Source organism: Nicotiana sylvestris, chromosome 7 (genome assembly GCF_000393655.2).
Source record: "Nicotiana sylvestris chromosome 7, ASM39365v2, whole genome shotgun sequence".
Classification (NCBI taxonomy): Eukaryota; Viridiplantae; Streptophyta; class Magnoliopsida; order Solanales; family Solanaceae; genus Nicotiana; species Nicotiana sylvestris.
In genome coordinates, this window is record NC_091063.1 from 128,469,808 (window position 1) to 128,490,684 (window position 20,877).

At 33.9% G+C, this 20,877-nt stretch overlaps 1 protein-coding gene across 1 annotated transcript; it reads right to left on the reverse strand.

The window, feature by feature from the left end:
• Nucleotides 1-4,459: 4,459 nt before the first annotated feature.
• Nucleotides 4,460-9,445, reverse strand: LOC104214240 (transcription factor bHLH61-like). Its single transcript, XM_009763891.1, has 4 exons — nucleotides 9,317-9,445; nucleotides 8,568-8,699; nucleotides 6,523-6,690; nucleotides 4,460-4,688 (listed from the first exon to the last, which is right to left on the reverse strand). The coding sequence occupies exons 1-4, from the start codon at nucleotides 9,392-9,394 to the stop codon at nucleotides 4,593-4,595; spliced, it is 474 nt and encodes a 157-aa protein (XP_009762193.1). The 5' UTR covers nucleotides 9,395-9,445; the 3' UTR covers nucleotides 4,460-4,592.
• Nucleotides 9,446-20,877: the final 11,432 nt, after the last annotated feature.

Here is a 20,877-nt window from a genome sequence, read left to right on the forward strand (position 1 = left end):
GCCGAAACGCTCCCGAGTTATCTGAAATCCGATCCTAACATATGCGCAAGTCCAAACTTATTATACAAACCTATTGGGACCGTCAAATCCTAATTCTGTGGTCGTTTGCTCAAAACGTTGAATCAAGTAAACTTAACCATTTAAAGCCACTATTAAGGAACTAAGTGTTCTGATTTCAACCTGAATCCTTCCAAACCCGAACTAACCATCCCCACAAGTCATGAAACAGTAAAAGCACATATAGAAAGTATATTTTAGGGGAACATGGATCTAGAAAGCAAAACGGTCGATCGGATCGTTACATCAACAGCTTGTTTATGTGTAATTACTTATATTGTTCAGATTTTAGTCCAGATCCATATTACTATGATAACATTTAGAAAGGAGTGATCAACCTTTCCGAGCATGAGTGCCACAATGTCTAGGGTTAGCTACCCTATACTTGCATGTGCTAACACGCTCATATAGGTTGAGCTTGATTGAGCCACTCGATAGCCTCATAAATGGGTTGAGCCTGAGTGAGCATCATCATAGGCCCCACTAATATTCTCAGATAGGTTGAGCTTGATTGAGCCACTTGATAGCTCCACAAATGGGTTGAGCTTGAGTGAGCGTAATTAGTGGCCCCGCTAATATGCTTAGATAGGTTGAGCTTGATTGTGCTATTTGATGGCCCACATACAGGTTGAGCATGAGTGAGCACAATCAGAAGCCTCGCGACAACTTTAGTAGTCCTCGTACGAATTCCCAGGTGCTCATGCATGCAGGGTCACTATATGCAAAGTTTTAAAAAATGTTATTTCTTAAAAAGTGACTTGGCTATTAGTTTTTAGCTTTCAATTATGAGATACTCCCTATGGGTTCAAAATAGGTATCCACTTGACCATTTGCGTACTCGTTAAGAAAATATTAACTCCTATAAAAAAAGATAATTTAACTGAACTTCCCCTAATTAAAAAATTTATATTATTAACTTGACACATTAAGACTTGGCCACTTAACACTTAACACTAACTAGTATGAACATATTACAATGATTAAAAGAGTACTCCATAGACCAAAACATAAGTGAACAAATTTGGAATCTGTAAAATAAATATCCAATGGAAAAAATTGAATAACAGCCAAACTTGGAAACCAAATGTTGAACCTATTTAATGATATCATAGAAAATTTGAGTAATTTGAAAGTCTTTTAGGGATATGTAACAATTAAGGAAAAAGAAGCTTAATTCATTCTTAATTTGTTATGACTGCACTTATGTTTTACCCAAAAAAAAAAAGGCTTAACGGACACTCTTTATGAATCGGAGGGAGTACAGATTAAGCTATCAGTTTTAGCTTTCAATTATCAGTTTTAAATTTGGTTTTCAGAATCAATTTCAATTTGCGGATTATCCAGTTTATTACGCGAATTGCCTGCCCTACTCGTTGTATTTTATAATATTTATATAGTATATGCTAGTCTTGTCCTCCGCTTAGGGGTTATCAACGAGACTTATTGGATATTTTTTTGTGGTGTACTTAGCCCGTCTGGGCTTGTCACATCGTGTGGCAGGCATTAAGTTTGTAGGTGATGAGGCTCCTAGAAGATAGTAATGTGTGGATTTTCTATGCTCTACATACACTACCAAAGAATGTTTGGATTGACTTTTAAGCTAGTTAAATCAGTTTTTAAGTTTTTTCTTTTTTAATTTTTTTTTAGTATTTAACAAAGTTAAAAAAATACTTAAAATAAGTTAAAAACTACTTATAACAAGCCAAAAGTAACACAGCTTATTGCTTTTGGCTTAAAATTTAAAACCAATCCAAACGAAAATTGCTAGCAAGCGTTTGTATAGGCATCCTTGTGTTCTTACCGACTATGCTCTCGTTTACTAATGTTTTGCTCTGGTTATTGCGTAGTAAAATCTTCTAGTAGATAAACCTAGCTAGGATAAAAGAAATACCAGGTTGATGACAGGCATAAATCCAAACAGCTTTAAATAGTACAAAACGTAGCTTGGATACACGTGTTGTAGATAAATGTTGGATTTGTAACTTTGAATGTTTCAAACTCTACCCTACAGTGCTGGATTTTGACTTATAAGTGATTTTATTCTCGTATAGAATACTCAATACTCGGCTTATATTTGTCAAAGCTTCGAAATACAAGCAACGGTTGCTCGTGGTGTTCCATCTTTAAGTAAGGGTAGTTTTGTCGAAATATTTTTCTTGTGAAAGCAGTGGCTAAATGCTAATAACTTTTTAATACTGACTAAATTCTAATAGTAGAGACTAAAATTGGCTATTTTTAATTATTTCCACTAAAAGATAGGGACAACTTCAGGACCTAGACCTTATGGGTCAGATTTACAAATGATCGTTCAAAAATATCCAAATTTTAAAAGTAATCAAAATTTAATCACTTTTTATGTAAAGATAAATCTGAGCGAAAATACTATTCAAAATCCGAAAAATACGCCAGCATATTATACTGGAGTTCCAGCATAAGTATGCTTGAACTCCAGCATATTATACTGGAGTTCCAGGATAAGTTTGCTGGAACTCCAGCATAATATGATGGAGTTCCAACATAAGCGCACTAGAACTCCAGCATACTATACTGGAGTTCCAGCAAGAATAATTGTTCAATATAATATACTGGAGTTTGGAGCACCGGTGCTCCAGTCTCCAGTATATTATACTGGAGTCAGCAAAGTATACTGGTTCAACATAATATGCTGGAGTTCATACACAGGTGCACCGAACTCCAGTATATTATGCTGGACCGGTCTCTGTTGCAGCAAAATAGTGGCTATTTTTCATTGAATTCGTAAACGATAGCTATTTTTGAATGACTAGTCTGAAATCTGGCTATACCGTGCTATTTTTACATAAATAATTCGTAGTGTAAGCTCGAAATTAAAGCCCGACAGTTTTTTTGGGCTTAAAATAGCCAGATTTACAAGTGGTCATTCAAAAATAGCCACAGTTTCAAAAGTATTCGAAATTTAGCCATTTTTCATGTAAAGATAAATCTGAACGAAAATATTATTCAAAAAGCGGAAAAATACTCCAGTATAATATACTGAAACTCCAGTATAATATGCTGGAACTCCAGTATAATATACTGGAACTTTCCGCGTATTGGAGTTCCAGCATAATATACTGGAAGTTCATACACAGGTACCACCGATCTCCAATATATTATGCTGGAACTTTTTGTGTTGCAGCAAAATAGTGGTTATTTTTCAATGAATTTGTATACGTTGGCTATTTTTAAATGACCAATCCTAAAACTAGCTAGCCCGTGCTATCTTTATCCGTTTTTTGATTTCTGGCCCTTATCTTTGCAATCTGATTATACTATGAGATATAATAAGGAAACACTAATGCAATAATGTGCGTCTATTTGGGAAGTTTATACAAATAACCCTCTTGTTTACTTTTTCTAATAAGTATATATAAATAGTATACTGATTCTAAATAATATACACGTATTATATATATGTTATTTGTAGTTTAAGCAATTTGGCGCAATTTGGTGAACGGCTATTTGGATTGATTCTTCTATTCTTGTTTTAACTTGTAATTAAATCTCATTTCTGGTGCGATTTATTTCCTTTCATATATTCGTTTCTTTGTTAAATTGATTGACCGTCTCATATATTCTTTTCCTTTGTTTTGTTTTGTTTCTTTTCTTTCTATTTTTCTCTTGGGGATAATTGATGGATATTAAGACGCCGGACATAAGTTAAAGGTTTATCATCACTCACAGGTAAAGAGAATTTTGTTCTTTTGGCTTCGTGAAAGGAAGAAGATGAAAAGATGGAACATGCTCAATTTCTACGATTTACGTCAATTAAAGAGTTAATAAATTTAAAGAACCGCATTTCTACTTTCTAGATCATTATCATATATATAACCAGTTTGTTAGCTAAGATAGTTTTAATGCTAGAGCTCCTAGCACCCAAGGAACCCAAAAAAAAAAAATTGATTTTTTATCATATATAGTGCACATGAAATCATGATATTTTTTCAAGAAACCAGCGGAGGCGGATGCAACACTTTAACACCGGGGTATGAATCAGTACTTTTGGCGTGAATCCGCCTCTAGAAAACAGGTTTGAATCCATCAAGCAGGGGCAAAGCCTGTGTGTTGGTTATGTTACGGGTTCGGCCGAACCCAGTACATTAGTTCAATCTTATATTTGTTTTAAATTTTTTATAGAATATATAGAAATTATAAATTTCGAACCTAATAATCTTAAACGACTAAACTTCTAAATTCATGAATTTCAAATCCTGACTGTCTAAGGCATAGGCTGTTCGGCTGTTCCCTCATGTTAACACTTTCCCATCCTTTTTGATTTATTATATTAACTTCTGATATGCAAGTGGTCGATCATGGGTTCGCTCAAGCTCATTTTCGGAATGATATACGTTGTTGATTGATCTTAATTATAACATGCAGGAGCTACAAAAAAGACTTTTCCTTTTTGTTTATTTGCCTCTTTGCTTTTTCCTTTTTTTATGGTTTGGTTGGTAGCTAGGGATATGTTTAAAGAACAGAGGGAGGAGACGATCTATAACAAAAACTGATTAATTAAATTAATCTTGTTCATTGCTTTGGCTCCAGTTCCTTATAGCTTCCAAGACTGATTGTTTTACCATTTGGGCATCTACTCTATCAATCTGTCCTTCGGTCTGCAATAACAACAACTTTGTTAGCCATATGTATTTAAGCCACAAACATTACCGCCGTGAAGATATTTTTACACTGACAGAAAAAGTTAACTTGTAATAACAAGTCTGTTACCAATGTTATCATGTTATCCATTAATGTTTATCATGAAAATTTACAAATAACTAGTACTATATAAGTGACTTTTTATTGTGTAAATAATATTTATGCCTTCCGTTCATGGAACTTAAACTCTTCGCATATAAAATATGCATTTAGTACCCTCTCAATGATGGATTTGACTGCTGAAATCCAAAGTGAGCAAAAAATATGAACAAAACCTACCTCATATGTTCTAAAAAGTTTCATTCACTACGTTTTTCCCTGAAATAATATTAGTTAGAGCAACAAATTATCTTATTTTTCCTTGAAATCCTACGTATGTCAAATATGCAACTTTCAAAAGTTTATTAATCACTTGTATCAGATTTTTATCTCATGTGGTTTAAGGTTTTTTTTTTTTTTTGAATTGCTTTGCTTATTAAAGAAAATTCTATAAAATTTAATGGGATATAAACACAAAAGGTTAAACTCATTTTGGATAACAAAAAAGGAAATTTCTATAATATGGTTTCTGTAATTTATTTAAAAGGAAATTTCAGGTAACGTTTTTTGCAAGCGTTGTCACATTAAAATGAATAAACACATAAATAAATTGTTGTGAGAAGATCGCACAAATAAAAAGCTAGTTAAATGCAATAATGTAATTGTCATTAACGTTCAAAAAGAAAAAAAAGGATAAATATTTCAAAAAAAGAAAGTAATAAATAAAGCTAAACCTTGGTCACTAGCGTGTTAAGATGACAGTACTTAGCAAGATATATTGATATATTGAGTATTTTGCTAAAAGGAAAAAAGAACCCAAGCTACACAGTGGGAACTAGATCCTGTCACCTGTCTAACACTCCCTCCGTTCCGATTGATGTGAGCTTATTTTCTTTTGTCCGTTCCAAAAAAAGTGACTCATTTCTAAATTTAGAAGCAATTTAGCTTAAACTTATAATTATACTCTTAATGAGAAACTTTTATAATCACACAAGTACTTTGTGCCCCTTTTTAACTTATTTAGGACCACAAATTCCAAAAGCCTTCATTTTTTATTAAACTTCGTGTCTAGTCAAACATATTCACATAAATTGAAACAGAGAGGGTAATATATAGCATCTTCCCCGCTGAACCAAAGGAATGTGTTCATGAAATGCTGTCATCCACTTATTTTTAAATCAATTTTACTGTTTAGATATCATTTTGTTTTGTAGGAGGGGAAACTTGCCGCCGCTATAACCTCTGTCATAGTCTTTGCCCTTCGGGTGAACACTATGTGATGAGCACTTTGTGTCCACATATGGAAGGTAAACTACACTAGACAAGTCATGTGCGACTTTAACCTAAAAGGGTTTTCAGATATCATTTTAATATATATAATTTGTGAATTTTCGACCACGCAATACTACTTTCATGTAACACCGGTTCGTCCAATATAAATCCGCCCCTGATATCAGGTATTCTATGTTTGGTGCCTAAACGCCGGTGTTAAGGAGCATCAAAAACTTCTTAAAAACCGGAAGAGAAAGAAACAATTAAAATTTGGCCACTCATCAATTGGTAACACACAAAATTAAAAATCCGAAGTGTGTGGTTCAAATAACGAGGTGGATTTGTACAAGTCACACGTGAAGTTTTAAACATGCCGCATCACATGATTTCTTGAATACTAACAATATATAAAAGAAAATATTTTTGCCACAAACAAGAAATAGAAAGGAAGAAGAGAAGTAAAAGAGAGAGAAATCTTACTTCACTAACAGCTTCAAGGCGAAAACTATCGGAACAAGAAACCCTAGCATCCGATAATTCAAGGCCAAGTTCTTCAAATGCTTCCAAAATGGAGACTAACAACCCAGGGCAATTCTTTTCTGAGAGCACATTTATTAGAAATCCCTTTTCTAGGGTTTCTACTGTAACCTGCAGTGTAAAGTTGACCATTAGTCAAATACTCATTGTAGTGTGCTTGTTGAAGAGGCATAGTTAAACAAATAAAAGTTTGTCCTCTCTACTAGTTTAAACTTTTAGATGAAAGAGTCGGACTTGAATGCTTTCTGGTACTCCCTCCGTTCCAATTTATATGAACCTATTTGACAGGATATGGAGTTTAAGAAAAAATGAAGAATTTTAGAATTTGTGGTTCAAAACAAGTCAAAAAGGGGTCAGAGTATTTGTGTGGTTAGAAAAGCTTCTCATTAAGGGTAGAATTGTAAGTTTAAGCTAAATTGTTACCAAATTTAGAAATGGGTCATTCTTTTTGGAACGGTCCAAAAAGGAAATAGGTTCACATAAACTGGAACAGAGGAAGTACTAAATAATTGTAGTTGGGAACTCTTTACTTTGCAAATCTATTGATCAAGCAGCCTCCACATCTTCGTTAATTACCTATGTTATAGTAACATTTTTCTTAAAGAAACATGCATTACACTGGTAGTAAATTCGTAAAACTAAAAGTTACTTTTCTTAGAAAATAAATACTTTCTCCTTTCCAGTTTATGTGAATCTATTTCCTTTTTGGTCTGTTCCAAAAAGAATTATTCCTTTCTAAATTTGGAAACAAATTAGCTTAAACTTTCAATTTTGTCCTTATTAAGAAGCTTTTATAACCGCACAAATACTCTGGACCCCTTTTTGACTTGTTTAGGACCACAAAGTCCAAAAGTCTATATTTATTCTTGAATTTCGTGCCCAGTCAAACAGGTTCACATAAATTGGAATTGAGGGAGTAGTAATTTTACATTTCGAGTAAAATCGCCTATGCTAAAGGAATTATAAAGAGGAATTTGAACGGAGAGAAAATGAGGGAAAAGTAAAAGGGAATTACAGCTTAGAATAATATAGGAGAGGGTCAAAATCAAAAGGTTGTGTGCTCTTTTAGGTGTAAGTTAGAACGGTACAAAAACAATTTTTTGGGTAACTTTTTATTTTTTAATTAAGCTATTCACCAGGGTTATCATCTCCCATGGTGATGTGGGGTTTCATAGACAACAAGTTACCCAAATATGGAGGATCAGAGGAGCACAAACTCCACCCCCCGAAATAACTGTTATAAATCATGAATTAATTATTAGTATCAACTCTTGTATAACGTGGTACTACCTTAAAAATGTTAGAGATAGAATCCAACTAATCTCTGTACTATTCATCTCTTTGTGGACGTAAATGAAGAAACTAAGAAAGAAAAATGTAACATTGCTTCATCTAGAGGATCATAATAGACGTTGGTGATAATATAGTTGTCTCTTAGGTAGTTTATTGTGCGAATTAGTAAATTACTATGATTTGATGTAAATATTGGACACAAATAATTTTTTTACTGAAACGAAGTAGCGGACAATACTGTGCATGTATGGAGAGGCTGGTACAGTTTACGATCCTGCATAGGAAAGTTTTAGTGGAATTTGGGGGGGGACTTCATTTATTGATTTATAAATTCTAAAAATTACTATTGGAAAATTTGTTCGAGCTTGGACACATTGTATGAATATGCAATATGCATTAAAGAATTGAAGGAACATCACCAATTGAGAATCTTATTTCAATTTTCGAGAGCCAAAATATCACATTGCCTAAAACTTTTCTATATTCTCTTATTAAATTAAAATATTAAATGTATCTAATCTACTTTTTATGCAATTATATATGTGCAGTTTCATCTCGCATGTCTTCTGTATAGCTTCCAAGAATTCAGGAAAGTAAGTAATATATTTCCTGCTTCATTCATGATTTATATGCTAAAAAAACTAAATTTCTCAAAAAGAAAGGAAAATTAAAGCATATGGCTAAGATATACATACCAATGGTAAGGAATTTTCATCATCAATATGAGAAGGTTGTGAGGTTAAGACATCCTCATTTAACTTGTCTATCCTTTCCTTTAATTCCTCTATGTACTTAGATGCATGGACGATGATTGATGCCTTATTCACCTGAAAATTAACCACCAAATTAACCAATGAGTCGTCTAACAAAATAATTTACAACCAATTCTTAGAGCAAGATTAAAATTAAAATCAACTAAATGATTCACTGTTAACCTTCACTGTATACTCACATCGGAAAGAATTTTTTTTTTTGTTTGTTTCTTTAACAGATAAAATTATATATTAAGACATATATATCCGATATAGGGTACATTAATTTTGGATATCATGTATGAAAACCGGTTCAGAAGGAAGTTGTTTCATTAGAATCAGTCTCCTATTCATAGTATTCATTTTCAGTGATTAAAGTTACTTTTAAAAAAAAAAGAAGAAGATGAATAAACACTTATCATTTCATTCGTCTGCTCAAAAAAAGGATTTAAAATTTTCCTTCAATTTCATCATCATGGAAAATAAAGAAATCATCCCCCCCCCCCAAACAATAATATAATTTACATGTTAATCCCAAACAAGTTGAGGTAGGCTGACGATTACTAGCGTAAAATTTATCAATTCATGATAAATCCAAGCCGCCTCCCAAAAAGAAAAAAAATTGAATTGCGAGCAGAGAAAATTAAACAAGTAATTACAAATTAAAATTGAAAAGATGAGAGGATTTTTACAGAAGGGGAATTAGTAATTGAACCGAGTTGCTCCAAATGTTGATGGAGCAATGCATTTTTTTGGTCTTTGGATCCCATATGTTATGTTGTTTCTTCTTTATTTCTTTGCTCATATTGCTTATGCGATGTTTGTGATGGCTTTTTAAAGAGAAGATGGAGCTTTCAAAAACATATGATCTGTTTGTTTGTATCCTGCATGAGAGTACCACTAGGTTCACAAGAGATTATGACGTACTCATAATTTCCTCATAGAAAAAAGAAAATTGGAAATGACTAACTTGGCCTTTCCTTATGAAAATAAACTTTAAATTGCCATGGAATTAAATGAAATCTCTTTGCATTTTATGGGGGTTCCATTCGGATGTATTGAAGTGAGTTTAAATTCTATGCACTGACAATATAAATACTATTTACTCGATTAAGTCACTTAGTAAGTAATTATATGTAAATTTCTGTAACAAGCACTAATCGATAATATGATAAAAATAGTAACACGTTATCAAAGAAAATAGTCCAGTGATATTATAAAGAATTTTGAAGTGACGATGTTAAGGAAGAAGAAGAAGAAAGAAGACGATGACGACGAGTAAACAAAAACATACAAAATGATGACTATCGTATATCAAGTTAATATAGACCTAACGTGTTAACCATCTAATGATTAAGAAATTGAGCATAACTCTTTGTTCACAACGACTCGAGCAGCTATGCTCTATTCCAACAATACGTTATTTGCGTGGGGTAGTAAACACATTAATTAGAAAATTGATGAAACATATCAACTACCTAAACATGATTGAATTATCTGGTTTAGATTAACTTTTTATATTAATAATATCCTCCAACAACTACTCGAAGCAAAAGAGTCACTTAGCACGACGGATTTTAAATTATCAGAAGAAATCAGCCTACTAGTTTGGTTTTATATAGGGCGACATGGATTTACTTAAATCTCAAGTATCTTACAATGCGTAAGCAGGCAAGAAATAGCCATGCAAGTGATAACAAATGCATGACATGTATTTATCCCTAAAGTTGTTAAGGGTTTGGTAAAAAACTATCTTTATCACAACATTCCCTCTGCATTGTATTAAAATGAATTTAAGTTATATGTATCGTTTAGTGTTTACAGTTTCTACACCAACATGTTACCTTTACCTTTTTAGTAGGTAATTTATCTTATTTTTAAAATTATAAATATCACATTTTCATAAGTCTTACCTGTAAATATCCTTTGTTTAATCAGATGGTGTAAAAGAATCCATATAATGTATATAACCTAAACTTTAACATTATATGTGGAATATAGTGTGTTGTAACTAAATAACATGACGAATCTAATGATATAGTAAATTGGGAGCTGGAGATCAATTAGTTATAATCTTGATCCTAGTATTTTTAGTTAAGGATTTTGTAATTTCTAAGTTCGTATGTGGTTCTTGTTGAAGTTTGGCAAAATGCCAAAGTCCCACATTGGTTGGGAGTTAAGTTTGGAAGGGATTTTTCCCCTATAAAAGAAGGCCTAATGTTTAGGATTGAAACACACCTCTCATTTGCCTTCTCATCTGTTTAAGGCATTTGTATCTTCTCTCTTTAGTATTATTTCACTTGTATTTTGGAGTGAAATAAAATATTGGTTGTGTCCGAGGAGTAGGCAAAATTAGCCGAACCTCGTAAATTCTGGTGTTCCCTTTATTGTTGCTTTATTGTCTTATTTATTATTTGGTGGCTGTCATAATTTTGGTATAGTAGTTGTGACTTATTCACACTATATACATTTGGCTTCCGCAACAATTGGTATCAGAGCCAAGGTACTGTCTAAGTATGCTCTGTGGTTGCAGCATAGTCTGATCTTCCACATCAGAAAAGATTTATCTTGGTAACTGAGTCAAGGTTCTGTCTGAGTATGCTCTGTGGTTGCAGCTTAGTCTGATCTTCCACACCAGAAAGGAAATAATCTTGATTTGTGTCGTCAGCTATTAAATAATATTTGTGTCAAAGATGGGAGACAATAAACAAGAAGAATCTACATCAAGTGTCAACAATACGTCATCATTGGCATCTTCGCTTATGACAAGAATTGTGTCAAATGCGAAATTTGCGGTCGAAATATTTGACGGGTCCGGACATTTTGGGATGTGGCAAGGCGAGGTTCTAGATGTCCTTTTTCAACAAGGGCTAGATCTGGCCATTGAAGAAAAGAAACCAGATGTTATTGGAGAAGAAGATTGGAGAATTATCAACCGTGTTGCTTGCGGTACCATTCGATCCTACCTTGCTAGAGAGCAGAAATATCCATACACAAAGGAAACTTCTGCAAGTAAATTATGGAAAGCACTGGAGGATAAATTTTTGAAGAAAAACAGTCAAAATAAATTGTACATGAAGAAGAGACTGTTTCACTTCACCTATGTTCCTGGTACCACGATGAATGAACATATCACCAGTTTCAATAAGTTGGTCACAGATTTGCAAAATATGGATACAACTTATGATGATGGTGACTTGGCCTTAATGTTGTTGGCGTCACTTCCTGATGAGTACGAGCACCTTGAAACTACTCTACTCCATGGAAATGACGAAATTTCTCTCAGAGAAGTTTGTTCAGCTTTGTACAGCTATGAACAAAGAAAGCGAGAAAAACAGAAGGGCGGAGAAGGAGAAGCACTGTTTGTGAGGGGTCGTCCTCAAAATCAAACGAGGACAAAGAAGGGAAGATCCAAGTCAAGATCCAGACCCAGCAAAGATGAATGTGCCTTTTGTCGAGAAAAAGGGCACTGGAAGAAAGACTGTCCGAAGTTGAAGAATAAGGCCAAACATAACAATGGAAAGGCTATTATGGATTCAAATGTAGCTGATTGTGATGATTCAGACTTCTCATTAGTTACAACAGAGTCATCAACATCATCAGACATATGGTTGATGGACTCGGCTTGTAGCTATCATATGTGTCCCAACAGGGACTGGTTCGTGGAATTTCAAGAAGGAGAATATGGAGTCATCCACACAGCGGATAACAGCCCTCTTACCTCATATGGCATTGGTTCAATACGATTAAGGAACCATGATGGAATGATCAGAACATTGATAGATGTTCGATATGTACCGGATTTGAAGAAGAATCTCATCTCTGTGGGAGCCCTAGAATCAAAAGGGTTCAAAATCATTGCAGAAAATGGAGTGATGAGAGTATGCTCCGGTGCACTAGTGGTAATGAAGGCTAATCGGAAGAATAATAATATGTACCGCTATCGTGGCAGTACAGTTATTGGGACAGCGACAGTAACATCCAGTGACGACAAAGAGGCAGAAGCAACCAAGCTATGGCACATGCGCTTGGGACATGCTGGAGGAAAATCCTTGAAAACTCTATCAGATCAAGGATTGTTAAAAGGAGTAAAGGCTTGCAACTTGGAGTTTTGTGAGCATTGTGTTAAAGGGAAACAGACAAGGGTTAAATTTGGTACAGCGATCCATAATACTAAAGGCATTTTGGATTATGTACACTCTGATGTTTGGGGTCCTTCCAAAACACCTTCATTGGGTGGGAAGCACTATTTTGTAACCTTTGTTGATGATTTTTCCCGAAGAGTATGGGTGTATACAATGAAGAGCAAAGATGAAGTGTTGGGAATTTTTCTCAAATGGAAGACGATGGTGGAGAATCAGACAGGCAGGAGAATCAAGTGTATTCGCACAGACAATGGAGGTGAATACAAAAATGATCATTTCAATAAGGTCTGTGAAAATGATGGCATCATCCGACACTTCACTGTTAGACATACACCACAACAGAATGGAGTGGCAGAACGTATGAACCGGACCTTGCTGGAGAAGGTACGGTGTATGTTGTCCAATGCTGGCTTGGGCAAAGAATTTTGGGCTGAGGCAATTACATATGCATGCCACCTCATTAATCGTCTACCATCTGCTGCTATTGATGGCAAAACACCATTTGAAAAATGGTACGGAAAACCTGCTGTAGATTATAACTCTTTGCACGTGTTTGGCTCAACTGCATATTATCATGTGACGGAGTCAAAATTGGATCCAAGGGCAAAGAAGGCTATTTTTATGGGAATTACTTCTGGAGTCAAAGGATATCGCTTATGGTGTCCTATGACAAAGAAAGTAATATTCAGCAGAGATGTTACCTTTGATGAATTTGCTATGGTAAATAAGGTAACAGAAGATACCAAACAAAATGAAGGTGCTTCTAAGCAGGTGGAGTTTGAGGGAAAATTTATTTTTCCTACACAAGAAGCAGAGGAGGAAACAAATGAAGATTACCCTCTGGAAGGAGAGCCAGTAGAGGAGATTCCAACTCAGGAATCTCAACAACAACTTGAATCAATAGCAACCAGCAGGCCAAAAAGAACAATAACGAAACCTGTTCGTCTCATAGAGACGGTTGCTTGTGCAACCTCAATTGTAGCTGATGATGTTCCTACTACTTATAAAGACGCTGTCCAAAGTTCAGAAGAAGATAAGTGGAGGATTGCCATGAATGATGAAATACAGTCCCTTCATCAGAATCATACATGGAGATTGGCCAATCTCCCGAAGGGAAAGAAAGCAATTGGGTGCAAATGGGTATTTGCAAAGAAAGAAGGATTTCCTAACCAATTAGATGTTCGCTACAAAGCAAGATTGGTGGCCAAAGGATATGCTCAAAAGGAGGGAATTGATTACAATGAAGTGTTTTCTCCAGTTGTAAAACATTCCTCCATTAGAATTATGTTGGCTTTGGTAGCACAATTGGATTTGGAACTAGTTCAGATGGATGTAAAAACTGCGTTTTTACATGGAAACTTGGAGGAGAAAATCTACATGACTCAGCCAGAAGGATTCAAAGTTGCTGGAAAAGAAAATATGGTGTGCAAACTTGAAAAATCGTTGTACGGATTGAAACAATCTTCTAGACAATGGTACAAGCGATTTGACGAGTTTATGTTGCGGCAAGGGTACAAGAGAAGCAAATACGATCATTGTGTGTATTTGCACAAGCTTAAAGATGGTTCCTTTGTATATCTTCTCCTATATGTTGATGATATGTTGATAGCTTCCAAGAATTTGGAAGAAATTGATAAGTTGAAGATTCAACTGAAGAAGGAGTTCGAGATGAAGGATTTGGGTGAGGCAAAGAAAATTCTTGGCATGGAGATAATTAGAGATAGACGTTCAAAGAAACTCTGTTTATCTCAAAAGGAATATTTGAAGAGAGTACTTCAACGTTTTGGCATAGATGACAAGACTAAGCCAGTTAGTACTCCACTTGCTTCCCATTTTAAGCTAAGTACTACTATGTCGCCAATGGATGAAGCTGAACGAGAGTATATGTCAAAGGTACCATACGCAAATGTTGTTGGTAGCTTGATGTATGCAATGGTTTGCACAAGGCCTGACATTTCACAAGCTGTTGGAGTTATTAGCAGATATATGCACAATCCAGGGAAGGAGCATTGGCAAGCTGTGAAGTGGATTCTACGGTATATTCATAATACTGTAGATGTCGGGTTAGTTTTTGAGCAGGAAGACAATCAGTCTGTAGTTGGATATTGTGACTCAGATTTTGCGGGTGATATGGACAAACGAAGATCAACTACTGGTTATGTGTTTACTTTTGCAAAGGCACCAGTTAGTTGGAAGTCTACTTTGCAGTCAACAGTTGCTTTGTCTACAACAGAGGCAGAGTACATGGCTATTACAGATGCTGTGAAAGAGGCAATTTGGCTTCAAGGATTGCTAAAGGAGCTTGGTGTTGAACAAAAAGGTATCACAATTTTTTGTGATAGTCAAAGTGCTATTCAATTAGCGAAGAACCAAGTTTATCATGCAAGGACGAAGCACATTGATGTTCGGTATCATTTCGTACGAGAAATCATAGAAGAAGGTGGAGTCACGGTGAAGAAAATTCATACTACAGAGAATCCTGCTGATATGCTGACAAAGGTGGTGACTGCGGTCAAGTTTCAACATTGTTTGGATTTGATCAACATTGTTGAACACTGAAGATTGAAGATGAAGACACAACCAAAATTTGTTATTGAGAGAGAATTGAAAATGTGGAATTTTGCCAAGGTGGAGATTTGTTGAAGTTTGGCAAAATGCCAAAGTCCCACATTGGTTGGGAGTTAAGTTTGGAAGGGATTTTTCCCCTATAAAAGAAGGCCTAATGTTTAGGATTGAAACACACCTCTCATTTGCCTTCTCATCTGTTTAAGGCATTTGTATCTTCTCTCTTTAGTATTATTTCACTTGTATTTTGGAGTGAAATAAAATATTGGTTGTGTCCGAGGAGTAGGCAAAATTAGCCGAACCTCGTAAATTCTGGTGTTCCCTTTATTGTTGCTTTATTGTCTTATTTATTATTTGGTGGCTGTCATAATTTTGGTATAGTAGTTGTGACTTATTCACACTATATACATTTGGCTTTCGCAACAGTTCTTTCGTCCAATATAATTTACTTACGAACCAAAATATACTCTCAAGTATTGATCAAGATTAAACATACAGTACTGCCAGAATTTTCAAGATTTTCGACAGAGGAGGTCGTCGAAAAGTCTTCGGAAATACTAATAATATTTCAAAGGCTTTTCGTGGAAAGAGGCTGGAAATGAATTATTTCAAAATGAGGTGCAAACTTTTCGATAACATTTCGATAGCGGGTAACGGTTAGAAACTTTTCGACAACTTTCCGTCGGGAAATATTATTGACGGATTATTCCATGATTTGATCGTCGATATTAGGGGCGGAGCTAGATTCTAATTATGCCTTCGGCAGAATTCAATAATTTGATCAAAATTTTATATTTTGATTAAAAATTTCAATTAACATGTATAAATAATTTATACAAAACCTAGTAAGTTGCCTTTTTTAAATTTCAGAACCCATAAACTTAAATTTCGAAACCTCCTTTAATCAACATAGTAATTTTTGTCTGAATTTATTGTATTGAGGTTATCATTTCAGTTAATCCCTGCTCTACGTTGTACATACAACGAGCAATCGAAATTTAGAACAGCTATTTAGATAATCCCAGATATATTTGGTTTAGTAGTTATTATAAGTAAAGGAGGATATTGAAGGGACAAAAAGGACATTTTAGTATAGAGTGGTATAGTTTTGCATGAAGCAAAAAATTATTCAAATGAGAGAAAAGACAAAAAATGACGGCGAAGGAGGGAAAGAGGGTTGTGTCCAGAGATAGAAATCCCCCGTGAGAGGTGTTTGGAGCCATTTGGACAGCTAATATAAAAGATACTTACATATATAAATACAAGATATACACTTGCATAATTACAACTCAATATTTTTTGTTTTGACACCTTCTCCTCCTTCTCTATTTTCGATGATACAAGAGTGTCACGAGACAGATTCTTCCCTCTTAACAACTTTATATCTTTACACAAATTATGGTCGAGGGTTCAATTCGAGCATAGTATTTTTTATTAACAATATAATTTTATATATAAATTTTACAAAAATAAGTATTATATTTAAATTTATAAATTAAAAGTACAATAAATTCAATGCTAAAAATATAGAAATTAGAACTCTGAATTTTGGATCCGCTTATAATCAGTATACAGGGGCGAAACTATGTTCGCTCAAGGGTGGTCTCTACTACCCTTTACTGAAAAATTATACTACGTATAAAGTAAAATATTAGTTGTTATTGATTAAAAAATAGATTTTAAACACCCTTGCATAGCCCACTGGCAAAGGGTGTTCAAATTTATTGATTTTTTTGGCTTCACCATATTTATATATGTAAATATTCAAAAGTCACGTGTCTCCAATATTTTACTTGGAGTACTACAATTCATTCAATTCAAGCTTTGTCAAATTTTGATCTTTCTCAAAGCATCATTTGTACCTTTCTAGTGTTCTTCCAATATTGTGGGTGAATCAATCTCCAAAAGGCTCCTTTGTGTTTTCTTTATTTAGGTATCCACGTACCACACAACTTAACATGCAATTTTAGCATCTAATAAAAATTGAACACTCACATGATAGTGTTCCTAGCTAGTACATGCAGTCACCACAACTAGGGAATAATTACAAGATTTTCGGATCAAGACTTATATTTTATTTTAAAACCTACTTGCTTTCATTTAATCCATTTTCTCTATTAGTTTCTTCAGTTCTTAGGACGAGTTTAATATATATCTCAATCCTTGTCTGGACCCTCGACCTATAGCTATGTGACACCAGTGACTGTCATGGCCTTTATATTAGGTTTCATTTGTAGACATAGACTTGGTTGTCGTGTCAATGTTTTACTACCTTTAAGAACTCTAATCAATCATCCCTTACGGGAAGAGTAATAAAAATGATATTCTGGCAGGATAATAATTTACCCGCACAATTTTTCACGTAACCCATCTTAGGGTTTGGAAAATAAATTATGCGGGATTTAATCTCATCAGAAATTTTCATTTGCCAATATTTGCTTTGAGAAGAATGCATTTTATGCAAGTTCAAAGACAGCAACAGAGAACTATTAATTAATTATATATAGTTGACAACTGTATTCTAATTTTAGTATGAGTAAGGTGGGATAATATAATACAAAACATCAGGAGATTCCAGCTGAAAAATACATTAAACTTAGAAGCAAACAATTAGTATCAACATATCCATTACTTATAAGATTTAACTTGCTTATGTCCCAATGATGAACAAACTCTAATTAGGGTCCACGCGCTATTTCGTAATTCACTTTTATAAACATTTACTCCATTATTAATCTGTGGTTCTTGTTTTTCTATGTGTGTGTCTGTTTTTCCTTTTAACTTATGATACATTTATTTTAGTACGGTACTTTTTTTTTTTTTTGGCAAAAACAAATGACTTGATCTGTTTCACGAAAAAAATGGTTGGAGAACAACAAAAAAATTTATTATATGCTAATAAATATCAACACAATTCACTCTTAATATTGTTCACTTTACACCGAAAGCCTGTAAGTGTTAAAACGTATTACTAAAATCTAAGGTTGTTTCTTATATACCCAACATTTCTTTAATAAGAGATTTATCTTGGATTTCTCAGGTTATTTTAAAAAATCGAATAAAATAGAAGGATAAGAATTAAATTACCTCCCCCAAATGGAAAGGAAAAGACCCATCCTGAGAGATGGATGCCTGTAGATGAGTTATATAATTGGGTTTTAAATTTGATTATTGGGAAAAATTGTCACCTTTCCACAAAGACAAAACCACAACGTACCCACCTATTCACATGCGTGCATTAATGATTACAACAAAACAATCCACTCCACAAACACATATCCTGCTCCAAGCTTGTCTCTTCCCTTGATTCCAATTTTCGCATTTCATAGAGTTATAGGTTCTCTCTGGAAAGTTTTTTTGATTCTTGATTTGGTCATTCCCTCTAATTTCTTGGAATAAGCCCTCCTATCATGTACTTTAATTTGCTAGTTGTGTTACTGTGATTATTGCCTTAGAAACAGTAGCTTTTATATATTATATTGAATTGTTGTGTGGCCTACTCATATAAACGTTAAATTGTTAAAGAAAATATGGGTTTACACGTCCATCACGTGGAAATCTAACTTTTATCTTGGAAAAATACCTTTGTATGCATACCTTATTCAATTGTATTACCACCTTAATTGAAAGTCAACCACATCTTTCTCATACAAATCATGTTTCATATTTAATGAAATCGTGATGAAGTGTTAGTTATTTCAACAATTATAAACTTTTACAGCATAAATAAAAACTTGAATTATTCTACAAACTTCGCCAAGGCAATCTTGGGAAATTTTCAAACTAATAGAAAGAAAACATTGTCATCCACTAACTACAATTCTAATTCCCTATATCTCAATCCAAGAACTAAATGTTAAAGATGGTCCCAAACTAAACGAATCGCATCAAGCTAGTTAACAAAGATATAACAAAAGAACAAGTCTCACGCGTTTTAGGTACACCCTTTCAATGGCATGATGTAGTAGTCGAAACAGTGTTTATTTGTCTTCGAAAGTGTAGTTGATTTATTTTAATTTGTTTATATTTTTTTCGAAAACTTCGTCTTTGTGAGCTTGCTTATTTTGCCAGTTCCAAACTCGCATAAAAAGTAAGGTTGTTGTAGTCTAGAAGCTAGCGCAAAATTAATCAATTTATTATAAATCCTTACAATAAAAGCTTACTTGAGATGAATTTAAATGAAAAACATGACTAATCAAGATTTATTATACAGCTGAGCCGAAATTGTTATTGTTAGAGGTGGAGGCACAATATATAGTATGAGTTCGCTAGAACTAGTAGCTTTGATTCCCACCGGTATATGTAATAAAAAATACATTAAATATGTACTTTTAATTAACTGTGATCTCGGTAGCACAATAAATTATGAACTTTGTGGCAAAATTCATAAACACCAAATCCCGAGCATTTGATTATTGTTTGATCTTTTCTAGGTGAGAATTTGTGTCTCCTACTATAAACTACGCAAATGGACCTTTTTAGAGGGTGAGGTCCACAATCATTTTATTTTGAGGTGACTTTGTGCTTATCAATAAAAAAATATGACCCGATTGTACAAGTCAAGAAAATTAAACTACTTGTGAATAAAAAGATTCGGCGTATAGCTCATAGCTAGTGTTTGGTGTAGAAAGAGCAAATATTACTTTATCTGCCATATCATGGGAGTTGAGTCATCAAAAACATTCTCATTCGTTCACCACGTGCTAAATAGATGAGGAGAAAAAAAACGAAGAAACCACATAAATTGAAAAGGTTTCATGATAATATTACTTTGATACAATAAAGAGAGACGGCGAAAGTGGGATAGGAGCGGATTGCAGTGTTCCATTTCGACGAAATCCACAAATTGTATGTATTAAAATGATATATGAACAGTAAAAACAATATAAAAATAAGTGGATGACACCACTTCATGATGCTATATATATAGGTGACATGATCTAGTTCCCACTCTGTCGCTTGGCTTCTTTTTTCATTTTAGCAAAAAACTCAATATTATCATTAACATTATTAATTGCATTTAACTGACTTTTCATTTATGCAATCTTCTTATAATTATTTATTTATGTGTTCATTCATTTAAATGTAAAAAAGTTTGCGTACGCCACTGAAGCAGGAGACATGGTATCATATGATTTGAGAAGAACTTTCGTTCCGACGAATGATTTTCAAGATTTTAATAGGGAAGGAGAACTTGACAAAACCTGCCTAAATGAAAAGGAAATAGTTGCTAATGAAAGTGTTACGCTGTATATGGGCCTAGCCATGGTAGTAATGCTTCGGAAGCTACTGACAAAACCTGCCTAAAAGAAAAGGATATTTATATCCTTTGGTTGGTATATATATATATATATATATATATATATATATATATATATATATATATATGAGTAATCTCTAGGTGGAGGATTTTTTTTTTAATTGGATAATCTCTCTCCGATTTATTAAATTCTTCCTTTATACGAAAGCTCACTCAATTTCTTTTTAAATTTTTGCAGAGCTCTATTTTTCTTAGAGTGAATTGGTTTTGAACGAAAGCATAA

What these genes read in the sequence shown, in the direction of transcription:
- LOC104214240 (XM_009763891.1), bottom strand. Translation starts at nt 9,394, where the DNA reads ATGGGATCCAAAGACCAAAAAAATGCATTGCTCCATCAACATTTGGAG. An exon ending in ATGAAAATTCCTTACCATTG is followed by an intron (nt 6,691 to 8,567) that starts GTATGTATATCT and finishes TTTACACTGCAG; the next exon opens with GTTACAGTAGAAACCCTAGA. An exon ending in GCCTTGAAGCTGTTAGTGAA is followed by an intron (nt 4,689 to 6,522) that starts GTAAGATTTCTC and finishes TTGTTATTGCAG; the next exon opens with ACCGAAGGACAGATTGATAG.